Source organism: Cottoperca gobio, chromosome 1 (assembly GCF_900634415.1).
Source record: "Cottoperca gobio chromosome 1, fCotGob3.1, whole genome shotgun sequence".
Lineage (NCBI taxonomy): Eukaryota > Metazoa > Chordata > Actinopteri > Perciformes > Bovichtidae > Cottoperca > Cottoperca gobio.
The window spans coordinates 17,864,288-17,878,090 of NC_041355.1; the positions used below are offsets into that span (position 1 = coordinate 17,864,288).

The 13,803-nt window shown below is 40.3% G+C and overlaps 1 protein-coding gene across 1 annotated transcript in view; it reads left to right on the forward strand.

The window, feature by feature from the left end:
* armh3 (armadillo like helical domain containing 3) overlaps nucleotides 1-13,803 on the forward strand; it is a 22,112-nt gene continuing 8,309 nt past the window's right edge. The window contains exons 1-22 of the mRNA XM_029431864.1: nucleotides 1-129; nucleotides 1,398-1,507; nucleotides 1,615-1,671; nucleotides 1,921-2,067; nucleotides 2,297-2,404; nucleotides 2,485-2,577; nucleotides 2,700-2,774; nucleotides 2,877-2,963; nucleotides 3,852-3,908; nucleotides 4,041-4,084; nucleotides 4,561-4,621; nucleotides 4,771-4,817; nucleotides 5,393-5,468; nucleotides 7,550-7,643; nucleotides 9,679-9,780; nucleotides 10,049-10,107; nucleotides 10,189-10,254; nucleotides 10,950-11,019; nucleotides 11,299-11,359; nucleotides 11,453-11,541; nucleotides 12,898-12,980; nucleotides 13,379-13,505. Coding sequence (XP_029287724.1) covers nucleotides 1,406-1,507; nucleotides 1,615-1,671; nucleotides 1,921-2,067; nucleotides 2,297-2,404; nucleotides 2,485-2,577; nucleotides 2,700-2,774; nucleotides 2,877-2,963; nucleotides 3,852-3,908; nucleotides 4,041-4,084; nucleotides 4,561-4,621; nucleotides 4,771-4,817; nucleotides 5,393-5,468; nucleotides 7,550-7,643; nucleotides 9,679-9,780; nucleotides 10,049-10,107; nucleotides 10,189-10,254; nucleotides 10,950-11,019; nucleotides 11,299-11,359; nucleotides 11,453-11,541; nucleotides 12,898-12,980; nucleotides 13,379-13,505 — 1,705 coding nt within the window. The 5' untranslated portion in view covers nucleotides 1-129; nucleotides 1,398-1,405. The remainder of the gene's footprint in view (nucleotides 130-1,397; nucleotides 1,508-1,614; nucleotides 1,672-1,920; nucleotides 2,068-2,296; nucleotides 2,405-2,484; nucleotides 2,578-2,699; nucleotides 2,775-2,876; nucleotides 2,964-3,851; nucleotides 3,909-4,040; nucleotides 4,085-4,560; nucleotides 4,622-4,770; nucleotides 4,818-5,392; nucleotides 5,469-7,549; nucleotides 7,644-9,678; nucleotides 9,781-10,048; nucleotides 10,108-10,188; nucleotides 10,255-10,949; nucleotides 11,020-11,298; nucleotides 11,360-11,452; nucleotides 11,542-12,897; nucleotides 12,981-13,378; nucleotides 13,506-13,803) is intronic.

Genomic DNA, 13,803 nt, shown 5'->3' on the forward strand with positions numbered 1-13,803 from the left:
AGCTGTGGGGCGCTAGGACCCTGAACACAACTAGGATCATGCTATTGATAGCAGCAGTATGCTAGCAGAGACTAGTGTTGTCACAGGGATTCATGAACTACTTTTTAAAATTGTAATACTTTAATTGAGGTAAGAACGAACCACACTCCTAACGAAGCAGTACCGTCCTTAATAATGTAACACAGTAATGTTGTCAATAATCGCACCCTGACATTAAATCAATATCACAACCCTTGTGTGCCAGCATTAACTAAGCTAGCTAAAGGTAGCGTTAGCGTTAGCTGCGAAGACTGAACATTTTATTAGACTTACGTTTGGTGACCTACCTGCAAATAAACTAAGTGCTCGTCTCGTGTCGACTTGACAACATTACCTGCTCGTAAGCACGTCGCTGTTAACGTTAACTAGTCTCACCAGTCAGCTAACTGTGGGGGAATTAGCTTATATTAGCTAACGAGCTAGCAGCCCATCCCAACTTGCACATAGGTTAGCTAGATGTTATATCGTGTGCCATCAATTTGAGAAAATGTCAGCTGCTTATTTCTTAGCTAACCTAATACCAATTTAGCTCATTTACGTGAGCTACGCACATTATTCAGATTAGGTTACTAACATGACCTAACATACACGTTTATGTTTATTAGCTATTATTAGCATAACGTGACCTACCGGTCGTCAGAAATGTAAAATAGTAAAATAGTCATTAACGCTAGATTATTTATTTATATATATATATATATATATATATATATATATATATATATATATATATATATAGAGTTAACTGTTATGCCTTTGTTGATCTGGTCAATTATTAGGTTATGAAGTAAAGCGAGTTTCAGGATCTGTTGCACTAAACATTAGGCAGCAGACGGGTAGTGTGTAAAAGTAAACAAGCAGCAATGAATTGATCCCACTAACAAGTATTGCCTGCATTGCCTTATACATCGTACTCAGCTGTGCCATATAGCTTTATTGTTTACACATGGTGTTGTAAACTACTATCTTGAGCACCAAATCGCTGGCTGAAAATAATTTCGGCCAAACACACGATTTACTCCTTTTCAAAGATCCTTTTCTCACACACTTTAAACATTCAATATTTGTCAATGTTTATATGATAATACTTATAGATGGATGTCATTTAAAGGGTTAACATTTGCTGATACAATGCCCAGCTGTGTTTGGAAATGATTTAGCAATATTTAAATATGAAACTACATATTCGTGAGTCGCAGACATGCTGGGGAAGTACTGAGCGACTTCTTGGTCTTTTTCATGGCATTTATTGAGTGTAACATAAATAGTGTAAAAGTGTCTACCTTATCCTTTAATTCATCCAGTAGAAGAAATCTAGGTGATTTATGCCGTTTCTTTTTCACATCCTCTTTCCTCAGACTTAGTCATGTCTCAGGTGGAGAAGAAGGCAGGGCTGCTGAGGAGGACATCATCCTCTAAGAAACCCTTGAAAGAGAAGGTGGTGCTGATGTATGATGAGATTTTTGCAGTGAGTATCACAAGTGGGAGAGTGTCAAGTGATGGTAAACAATTTTAAATAGAGAAATGAAACTGTGCGCAAGTGTAAACAAAGTCCTTTCTGTTGCTTTGATTTAGAAAGAAGACCCGGCCAAAAACAACCCTCGCTTCTGGGATGAGCTGTTTCTTATGAAGGTAAAGAGAAACATACTTGACAAAGAACAAGATCTTGTTGAGTAGAAATGTGTTCTAGATAAAAGACACAGTTTCAGGAGCAGTAAAGTTAATTAAGACATATGGATAATAGCTTTCAAAATAAAATCTGCCAAAAGATTGAAGTAGTGAACATATGTTTGCTTGGAGGAAGAAGACAATGTGATAAAAAATTATAATATGTAAATGGGTAAAAATGTTCTTTTGTACTTCTGTCCATCCATGATTCAGGTGAACCTAGAGTACCTCGAGTCCAAGTTGGAGAGTGTAGATGGGGAGGAGGTTCAGCGGATCCAGGACAACATCAACTCTCTGTTCCACCACTGTGTTCAGGCTCTGGGAGAGGAGCACCAGATCAAAGTGGTTAATGCCCTGCAGGTAACTAAAGCTCAGGAGGAACACCTAGATGTTCTCCTACAGGTTACATTGCATATGTAACCATCTCATCAGGAGCACCTGGTGCTGATGAGCCTGTAACTGTAATCCAATGATCTTGGCTTCAAGGATTCAGTTTTGTGTCGCCACTATAGCGCCTAGAAGATGACTCTTTTGTGAAAAACATTTAATTTCACTTTTTTATTGACTCTCCTCTCCCTCTCTGCCCCAGACACTCTGTGCACTTTTCCGGGGGGTTCACCAGAAGAACAAGTCTGCGTCCGGCTTCGACATCATCAACATGCTCATGGGCTTTGACAAGGCTGAGCAAAGGATGAAGGTGTGTTGGAAAACACCTTGAGAGTGAAAGAGATGGTCAATGTTCATTCGCGTCATGTCTTGTGTTTGCGTCTCCTGCAGGACCTGATGGAGCGACTGGACAGCCTTCTTTGTGGAGATGGCTCAGAGAGTCTGAAGAGCCTTTGTCTCAAACTGCTGCTGTGTCTGGTGACGGTGAGACAGAACATATCAAAACAGCAAGATGAATTACAATGCGATAGGCTCGAGGGAATGCTTGTTGTGCTTTTTAAAATACAAGCTAAATCTCACAAATATGTGAAATATTGTGTTTACAGGTAACGGACAATATTAGTCAGAACACTATACTGGAATATGTGATGATCAACAGCATCTTCGAAGCCATTTTACAGGTAAGTGATTAGCAGAAGACTAATGTCATTTGGGGATTTTGTATTTTATTTTAGAACACTCCCAAGTTATTCATCTCTGTTCTCCCGTCTCTCCCTCCTCAGATTCTGTCAGATGTGTCCAGTAGAGGGCAGCATGGTTATGATTCTGTGGTCCTCCTGGCCCTGCTGGTCAACTACAGGAAATATGAGGTGTGGACATATACTCGCATGGAACTGTAACTCGATTAGGAAAGCTTTTTGAGCAGCACGGAGGCGTAGTGTCACTGAATTGATACTGAAAGTGAATCCAAAACCTCCAGAGATCAGTCCTCCTTTCCTCCACTGTCGTTCTTTTCTGCCAAGACTCAGAAACCGAGGCCGCTCTAGAAGTCTCTTTTTAGGAAAGAAATGCACAGCACAGGTGTGTCGTCTCTACGACGTCGTCTCAATTTTGAGTTACACCACACCCAACGTACACATGAGGCAGAGTGTAATACTTTATTGTTTTAATTACAGTTGCAAAACTTACAAATGGGTTCATCAAGGATATTTGTGCTGAAGCTGAACATAACATTTTTATTTGGCAACAGCTGAACATGGAAAATGTTGACCTGGGCTATGTGCGGTATTAAAGAGACAGTTGTCCTATATTTCAATGACGGAGAAGCAATCATGCTCTCTGAAATGAAATGATTTCCAATTTACTTCCCTCTCCAGTTATTTCCTGGAAGGATAAGAGGTGCGGGGTGGGAGGGGGTGAAAGGATGAGGAGTGAGGTTTTGGATGCACCCTCATATGGAGCATTTACTCTCGTAAAATGTGTTCTCCAAAATATGTAATAAAGTGTGCTGCAACAGTCTGCATCTGAGGCATGGCTGCAGCATAAATAATCCTGCAAAGAAAGTCATTTTTACAATCAAAAAATGACACAGGCTTTGGTTCCCTGTTTGTTCCCAAGAAAGCTGAGCGCTGCATGTTTAGGAGTGTGACAGAGGCCCTCAGCATGTCTGTAGATGAGGGGACACAATGAAAAGAGAGTTGCCCTTTACCTTGAATATTTAACGGCCTCTAATTTCCCTCATTCTCTCTGCTTGTCAGTCTGTGAATCCATACATTGTGAAGCTCTCGATCGTGGACGATGAGCCAACACTAGATGTAAGTATGTTGTCATTTACGGTATCTTTGTAACCGCAGAATAATGAACAGCCAGTGTGACGTCGGCGTGAGCTTTCACGCCAAGCAGATTATCAAAGGTTTGACTGAAACACTGGATGTTTTCTTTCCCAGGGAATGGGTATGGTTGTCCACCACGCTCTGACAGAATATAACAGGTGAGATCTAAAAAATGTCCACTTGTCAAAAACATGTTTTTAACGATGCAGTCCGCGGCGTGCAGAGGCCGTTGGCGTCATCAGTTTAGTTTGATGTCTCGCACAAATGTTCTATTTCTATCCCCCTGAAAAACAGGCCCTTTTGTACTGTTGGTTATTTATATCCGACAGTTTTCTTGTGCAGTCGCCGATAATGTTTTCTGGATGAAGCAAGGCTTGGAAATTAAAATGCTGTTTGTGAAGGAGGTCCTGTCTGCCGGCGTGCGTAGACAGACGAATCAAAGTGATGGATGACTGCTCCATACAGTTTATTGTTTGTATGTGTATGAAGCGAATGTTCCTTAGATAATAGGCTGTGGGGAGTAGAAGGAGATGTTGGGTGAATGTGTGTCTCTGCTGTTGTAGCCCTACCTGTCTTTAATTTATTTGTAATTCTTTCATTACTTCCTGTCTTGGTCTTTCTTTTCCCTTTTTAGGCAGTACAAAGACAAAGAGGAGGAGAACCAGGGTGGGTTCTTCTCCACCCTCACTAGTATGGTAGGATCTTATTCTTATAGTAGATATATTTGAAACATTGCTATTTATTCCATTAGGTTATATTTGTATTTAAAGAGTTTGTTCTGCAGCTTCATGTTGGGGCATTTGAACAGTGTTGGCTGTTAGCTTGATCCTTCTTCTGTCCACAGGTGGGCAGCATGTTTATAGCTGATGCCGATGAGAAACTCTCTGTACAGTAAGTGTAAAGTGATTTAACTTCGTCACTCAAACTTAAATGCATTGTTCTCGTCATCTCCAATAAGACAATCCATTACCGCTGCAGTGTTGTTGGCTTGTCCTCTGTTCCCTCAAATAACAGATTAACAGTAAACACTTTAAAAAAGCCGTAACCGCTCCAGCACAGCCTGAATTTGATTGGCTGAAGGCACGACGTCGGGGGAAACGTTTACGTTGTCTGTTGATCGCTGCCCTCGTCCTAACATTGAGAATAACAGTATTAAAAATGTAATATTATTTGTATCGGTAAACAAAGTTTACTCTGGTCTTTAATGTCAACTCGATTATCAAAATGAGAAATGAATGTCAAGAAATTTGAAAAATAATGTTGTAGTGGTAGTTGCCCACATTGTGGCGTAGTTAACGATACAGAAAATTAAAAAGGGGACTGGTGATGCATGAAGCGATTGTTAATAAACTTTAAGCAGCAGACTGCTCCCTCCGCTTCACTGGATCAAAGGTCTGAGATCATGTGAAGATTTGGAGATGTTACTTCCTGAATAAATGAGCTGACCTCTAACTTTTCTTCTCAAGGACCAATGAGGCGATTCTGCTGGCCCTCTATGAGGCGGTGCACCTTAACCGCAACTTCATCACTGTATTAGCACAAGTAAGATGCATCACTGCTTCTCCTCGTGTGCATATGTGCTCTCCTGTTTTTTATGTTCTTAAAAACAGATTTTCTTCTCAGGAGAGATTTGTGAGTGTTTCAAAACGGGACAGACTGCAGACTCGTTACGGTTCTCCATAGTGTGAACAGCACAATGGTGAAGTCATCAATTACAATTAGAACGGTCTGAAAAATGACAAGTCAGGATATTGTTATATTTATACTTTAACACATTTCTCACAGCTCAGTCCTCATTATTTCTTGTTATCTCTTACTGTCACTGTGAAAAATTGACGTACAAAACCAGAAGACAGTGTTGGAATAATATAATAATAATAATAATGAGCTTTATTTGTATAGCACCTTTCATACAAGAATTGCAGCCCAAAGTGCTTCACAGCAAAAACATAACAATTAGTACAAGATTAGACAGAATAAGAGCATTTACAGTACAATAATCACAGTGTAGATGTAAATGAGTTTGAAGTACCATTATAAAATAGCCGAATTAAAATTGTATAAAAATAGCAGATAAAATAGCAGCCTTTACACATTCTTTGACATTTTCATAATCCCTTTGTCTGTACTTTCATCTATATTTGTCTTTGCAAATAATCCACATACTTTCCTCCTATCCCTGGTCTCTGCTTCCTTCTCTCATAACATAAACTGTCTTTTATGTTCTTCCATTGTTTTCAACGCTTCAGATTTAATCTTTCTCTTTGACATTACTTTTTCCTCTTGCTCTCTCAACCTTACTTTTAACTTTCTTACTTCCTCAACACTAAATGATCCTCCTTCAGGAAAACCAAGCTTAAAAATGTATGAAATCATTTAAATTAGTTTAAAGTGGCTAAGATAAAAATATATAAAATATCACCATTAAAAGGCTAAAGTAAAAAGATATAAAATATCACCATTAAAAGGCTAAAGTAAAAAGATATTAAATATCACCATTAAAAGGCTAAAGTAAAGAGATATAAAATATCACCATTAAAAGGCTAAAGTAAAGAGATATAAAATATCACTATTAAAAGGCTAAAGTAAAGAGATATAAAATATCACTATTAAAAGGCTAAAGTAAAGAGATATAAAATATCACCATTAAAAGGCTAAAGTAAAGAGATATAAAATATCACCATTAAAAGGCTAAAGTAAAGAGATATGTTTTTAGCTTACTTTTGAAGATATTGAGCGAGCTTGCCTCCCTAATGTCTGCAGGTAAAGTGTTCCATAGCTTTGGTGCATAATTGTAAAAGGCTGCATCCCCAATTTTCTTTTGGATGTTTCTGGGAACATTTAATAAACCAGTCGTGGATGATCGTAATGTTCTTGGGGGCACATAGTTGATTAGAGAGTTGGCTCTTTGGCCTGTTTAGGGCTTTGTATACAAGAAGGAGGACCTTAAAGTCAACTCTAAAAGTTACTGGAAGCCAGTGTAGAGCGGCTAACACTGGACTGATGTGGTCTCTCCTCTTGGTTCTAGTCAGCAGCCTCGCTGCAGCGTTTTGGATGAGCTGAAGTCTCTCCGAATAGAGGAGGAGACGGATATTTAGACTGTTTATTGCATTCATTTATCTGTAGATCCCATACGTCAGCAGGAGAGTTGACATACAGTGACGTTATGCTGCTATTGTTAAATCTTTCTTTAAAGGAGATGTGAAAAACACTTCTCCACCATCATTCAGTTGTCTTTGTGTCTTTTATTAATCCCTGTGGGGACACTCAAATTGAGTGTTTGAGCCATCCTAACTAACTGAATGATGAGGATGCAGTTAGGACAGAAGCCAGAAAACTGTGCCTCTGGACTAACTTCCCTTCTGAGGCCATTAAGCTGTGCTGCTTTTTGCAATGCTGTAATTACAGGTACACATCTCATAAATTAGCAGCGGTCATTAATGTGCCTTTTTTGTGGACATGTTTTGCACTACTAGAAGTAAACGCTCCTTTTCTAGTCTCTCTTCTCTCCTTTCTCATTTGAATCTCCTGTACTGTTACATTTTTCTGTACAATATGGGACACAAGGGACAACTAATCACTAGTAATGACATTTCACAAATGTGTTTTTGGTCTATCAACAGAGCCACCCTGAGATGGACATCCCAACCACACCCACCACACCTACTCCAACCGCACCCACAACTCCACTTGGCACAACGCCGCCCTCCTTAGACAGTAAGTCAGACACTTTTTCAGATTTGTATTTGGGAGAGACATAGACTGCAGAAAATGTGGATGTAATGTCTGTGATGCCCATTGGTTGTTGAAGGGAAGATCTCAAGTATGTTTGAGGGACTACTTTCTCTACTTCTGCCTTCATGTCTGTTTGTGGAGCCACATTTTACTCAGCGGGGAGGAGCGGAGACAAAGCTAGAAAGCAGTGACACATGTCGCAGCAGGTTATTGTCAGAGTAGAATAATGGGTTTAGGTAATGTAGTAAAAACTATGTCTGGGTGTAAGTCTTTGTGGTGAACGCCTAGTTCACACTACACGACTTTAGCCCTGATTTTCCACTCGCCAACAGTTTTTGGAACCTCCAGACAAAAGTCCCGGATCAGGGGCTAATCTGCGCTTGAGCACTATTTATAAACTGCAGAATATCTGGAGCTGTCGGGGCGTCTGTTGGGCAGTTACAGCCAATGAGGGTGCGAGACACGGGGGGTCGCCTGTAACAACAGGAACTTAACTGTATGTGTTGCATTTGCAACACGGACCAAAGTTGTTGTTGCACCTCGGGTGTTGGATGTTTGCATAAACATAACACAGGGACCTGATCGACTATAGATGGGGGGGAAATAGTGAAGACGTGTGGAAACTTTGTAAAACAGGTTTGCTAACGACAACATCCGACATGACTGCGCCTGTGTCTTCTTGTGTGTGCTTTCGTGACATAACATTGTTTGGAGACCAGACATACTCATCAAGGACTCTGAAAGATGTTGTGGTGTGTGACCCCCCCCTGGTAAAAGGCGTAAAGGATTTCTAAAGCTTTTTGTCATCACAGCAGGTCTCTGCTTTTTTGCCTAAATGTAATCTGGACAGTGTGTTTACATACATTTTTTACAACTCTCTCACTCGTGCGTTGAGCAGACACACTCAGACATACAGAGGCACACATGCACTCACACCAAAGGCCTGTTCAAATATTCAACAGATTTTTAAAGTGATCTGATAGAGAGGTGCTCGTACACAACAAATGGCACTTCTAATGTGGGTTAATTGCATTTTAATAATCAGATTACTACACCACCCCACGCACTTATTTTTTATCTCTTTTAAACTTGAGTGGATATCTGTCACTTCAGGTTTCACGGAGGATGAATATTATTGCCAGCGTACTCAAAAGCAGGTCATTCAGCATGCACACAGGCTGTAACTGCTAAATGGTGCATGTTTCTATCTCTAGCTAGCTTTCCCTCCATTGCTTCGAACCTAAGAGCCATTTTCCGTATGAAATATTAACCTCCAGCTGCAAATACAGATGAATGTTTCACATGCAGCGTGCGCTATGCCATGTCATGGGAGCTTCAGCACTTAGAGGGCCCTCCACTCCGACCAGAAACACTTGCACACACACACACGTGCCTGCAATCACATGTCACCTTTTCCGTCCGCAGCACGGCCCCACGTGATGATATGTTTCTTGAAATGGTGAAATCTTCCTTCTGGCCCTGCTGTGATCTGAGGAATAAGGAAAAATCTGTGGGGGTTTTTTTGCGGGGGGAGGAGAGAGATATTAATGACTGGCTCATCATTTATCCATGAAACAAGCTGTATGTTTCAGCGGGCAGAGATTTTTAAATGGATAAAGATGCTCGTCTATACCACACGGCATGCTACAGTAGCTACGATAATGAGACAAAGACATCACGTTTTGTAATGTTGTCATTTGCCTGAATGAGCTCTCAGTCTGCCCAAATAAGGGCGACGGCTCTTAATAATATAGACGTAAAAAGGCTCAGGTTTTTTGGGACGTCTTTATTTAGGGAATTGTTGACTGCACGGTTTTGTGACTTTAAAAGTTTAATTCATCATAATTATTGTCTTTCGTTCTGTTTATATTAATATATATATATATATACATATATATATATATATATATATTTTTTTTTTTCTTCTCTATAATATTTAGACAAAATCTTGGTTTTAAATAATGGAATTTTATCTGCAGTGATTATGTTTTATTGAAGTTTTCTCTCTGCTGTGCAGTGATGAACAACCCAGAACTGCCTCTGGATCCCAACCTGCAGACTAGCAACCTTCTCATCACCTTCCTCAAGTACGCCTCCATTGTAATGCAGGATACTAAAGGTAAACAGACCCTCATGTCCTCCCCTCCTCTTTGTCTCGGTCATTATTCCTTCTTATAATTCTTCATTCCTTCACTTTTTCTTCTCCACCTCCGTCCTGACGTGTCCTCACATAGTTGTCTTAGTGGCAAATAAATCCTGTTGTCTATAGAACCACAATTTATAATCATACTTTCTAGCCATGTCATTTGTTTCAGTCACTCCCATAGAAAAGAACAACAATGCCCTCAGTTTTCTTTGTTAAGAGTCTCTCGTTTGTGCGCTTCCAGATGAGCATCGACTCAACAGTGCCAGACTGTGCCTAATCATCCTCACCTGCATAGCCGAGGTAGGAGCAGCCCCGCTGCTGCAACATCTGCTCCCTTCCTCAGATTGTCTTTGTTCTGACTTCACCTCTTGTGTGTCACAGGACCAGTACGCTGATGCGTTTCTTCATGATGACAATATGAACTTCAGAGTCAATCTCCACAGAATGGTGAGTTTCTGGTTGCGAGTGAAAGAGGAAACGAGAATGTATCTGAAGTTAACAAACAGGTCAAATGTTCAGCGGTGGAAACTAAGTTATTTAGACTTCAAGAGGATACTTTGTGTTCACTTTCAGTCGGGCTTTGGTTGGAGTTATTTTAAGTACGTGAGTGCATCGCTACGTGTAACGATCTCTCCTTTCATCCACCTCTCAGCTGTTACTCTCCCTGTCCGTCTTGCACAGACTTACTTGTAAAAAGCACATTAGAAACCAGGTTATGTGTGTACATGGAAGAGATATTAACGTAATCCTACCTGAGGAAATCAGGTTTCTCTAATCTCCTACCCCAATTACTGTTTGTCTTCTACAAGGGGTTAAGAAACAGTTTACTGGATAAACGTGACGGTAACCTGGTTACTGAAGTGCACGTAAAGCACTGCACGATGAATACCATGATGCGTTATTATGCTACCTCAATTTGAGTGAAATTGATCAAGAAAGAAAGTTTCCAAAATGACACAATAGTATAATAATACAATAAAGATATATTGTCTTGTACAATATTGCTTGTAAACTGATATCTGCCGATGCTGGTAGTATACTGATACACATGTTCAGCCCTCACGTGAGCAGTACAATATATTTATGCACATTTACATACTTGTATATTTCAATTCTGTATGTATTTTGTTTTGTTTTTACAGCCCATGAGGCACAGAAAAAAAGCAGTGGACAAGAACATCCCTTCACGGCCGCTGGTGTGTGCTGTTCTAGGTATGAGGAACATTAATAACTGTTGTTTAATATGGATGTTTAGTATGTTGGTTAGCTCTAACTTGGGATCTACCTTCTGATTATTGTTAACGTCTACAAACCAGATGTATGTTGTTGGAACAATCACCAGTCTACGATCTCAGCTGTCAGAGCTGTGTGTTGGACTTATAACTTTGATGAACATATGTTGACACAATGTAAATAACTTTAAGCTACATGCGTTCATCTTGTTCCATTATTTAATTTGATGTTGCATCATGATCCTTTTTCTTTGTCTAGATCTGATGGTGGAGTTTATTGTCACACATATGATGAAGGATTTCCCCATGGATTTATACTTGTGAGGACACATGGACATCACACACACATCTTTCTAGTCTCATCCACCAAACAGCTGTGTCATCACAGGTTTATGTGCTCATTTCCTGTGCAGGCGCTGTGTGCAGATCATCCACAAACTCCTGTGTTACCAGAAGAAGTGCAGAATAAGGTTACACTACACCTGGAGAGAGCTCTGGTCAGGTAAAGAGGCCGCACTTTCTCTCTGGTTTCATTTCTTTTTGTTACAGGAAAGGCAGGAACTGTTCCCCGGGGACTAAGAAACCTTTGAGGGACTCAAAACCTCCATTTTTGACCGAAGGAACAAAGATTTAAAAATGAGCTCCTGTACTACGATAGTTCCATGTGGTACAAACTTTCTAAAGGTTTGCACGGCTGACCGTGGCTGATTAGTCAAACACAGACACCGCGGCCACTACAACTTTCTTCATTCACGAAAAAAGAGCTTGAGTATCGATATGAAGACGAGAGCTGGATATGCCTTGTTGGTTATTAACGTTAAAAAACAAAGTTATGCTTTGTTGTCAGCTTCAGCACTCGATTAAAGAATACAGAGAGAAAGGGAGGGAGCGTGCAAAGAAGCTGACCACTTGGGTGAACGATGGAGAAGGAGCGGTGGTGGTCGAGCGAGCTAAGAGCGAGATCGAGAGGGAGCAGCGACGTGCACGCCAGGTGCACAGCCGTACCATAGGAAGCCATTTTCATACGGAAGAAATGCTTTTACTTATAATTATTGATGTTGATTCTTACACACATACCCGACTTCAAGATATACTATAGATACACCTTTTGATGTGAAACCAGATGATTAAAGAAGGAATAATGTTTTTATTTATTTAAAATAAAGTTTTGTGACCGTAAATGCTTACAACTTAAGTTTCAAGAATTAAATGATTTAAAAATGTAATTAGCTGAGCACCATTTTAAGAGTTAAGTAGATAGTTACTGCTTTTTGCAAAACAAAGCCAATTTCCCTCTGAAGACATCGGCCCTGTTGTTTTGGAAATGTATTGCATCATTGAGATTGGATAATGAGTCTCTAAAGAAGACACAATCCATCCTGGTAGCCTCGTTTGTTTGCAGCCCGGTCAACAACACACAATAGGATAACATTTCCACTTGTAATGGCCCCATCTCACTGTGTCTCATTAGAATACAGATTCCTTGAATCAGACCAATAATCATCTTAATTCCCTGAGTAACACTGACCCCCTCCTCAATTAAAATGAGCTGAATTAAAGAAATGGATGTCTTTATCTTCTTTCAGCGTGTTGTTTTAGCCAGCTTGTGTTGGAGCTTGTTAAAAGCTCACATTTTGCTGCTTCTGATGGCTTTTGTTCTCCCTCTATTACAGCTTGTGAAAGGACTTGATTTGGTGTTGAAAGGTCCCCCCCCCTGTGTTTTTCATTATATACCTACCTATCTATCTAATAAAGAAGCTCAGTGAGGAAAGCAGACTGCTGCCATTTGCTTCTGCTGGTAGACGACAATCACACTCCAGATTATTTCACTAATGTGTTCACGTCTCCCTCTGCACAGCTCTCATCAACCTGCTGAAGTTCCTCCTGTCAAATGAGACGACACTGCTGGCCAAGCACAACATCTTTCACCTGGCTTTACTGGTGAGCAACACACACACACACACACACACACACACACACACACACACACACACACACACACACACACACACACACACACCACACACACACACCTGGACAGAGTACGGTCCACAATGGAAATGAGTTCCACAGGGATGTGTGTGATCTTGTAGTAAGAGGAGAGCCAGATGTTGTATCAGTGGTGCTGATGGTAGCCCAGCTGCGCGTATGAAAGAAATCACACACAAGAGTCTGAACTCCTTTTATTAGTTTGCAGGAGGAGACAAAAGAGGCCAAACATGCTGTTTGTGCAGAAACTGATGCAGCACAAATTAGATTTCCCCTCAGAAAACACATTTTTGGTTTGTTTTTCCTCTTTAGTTTGAGAGTGAATGTTATCGGTGTGTCTCCTCATCCAGGTAGTGAACCTGTTCAACATGTTTATAACATACGGCGACACGTTCCTGCCCACCTCCAACAGCTACGACGAGCTGTACTATGAAATCGTACGAATGCACCAGGTCTTCGACAACCTCTACTGTATGGGTATGTTTGTTTATTTATTCATTTAAATCCCCATTATTGCAACAGTAGCTCCTTTTTCTCGGGTCTCAGTTCCTTTTTTTCAACAATACATAACACAACAACTCAAAGCCTGTATTATACATACGATAGCTTTAAATAATAATTCCATCTTTTACATCATTAAGAAAAGAAAGTGCAGTGTTGCACCGGACTTAACTTAAATTCTCATACAAAAGCTGTTATTCAAATAACGGCAGAGTCTCAAATAGTAGCCATTACACACACATTAAGGCTGGTAAACATAACACACTGATGGAGG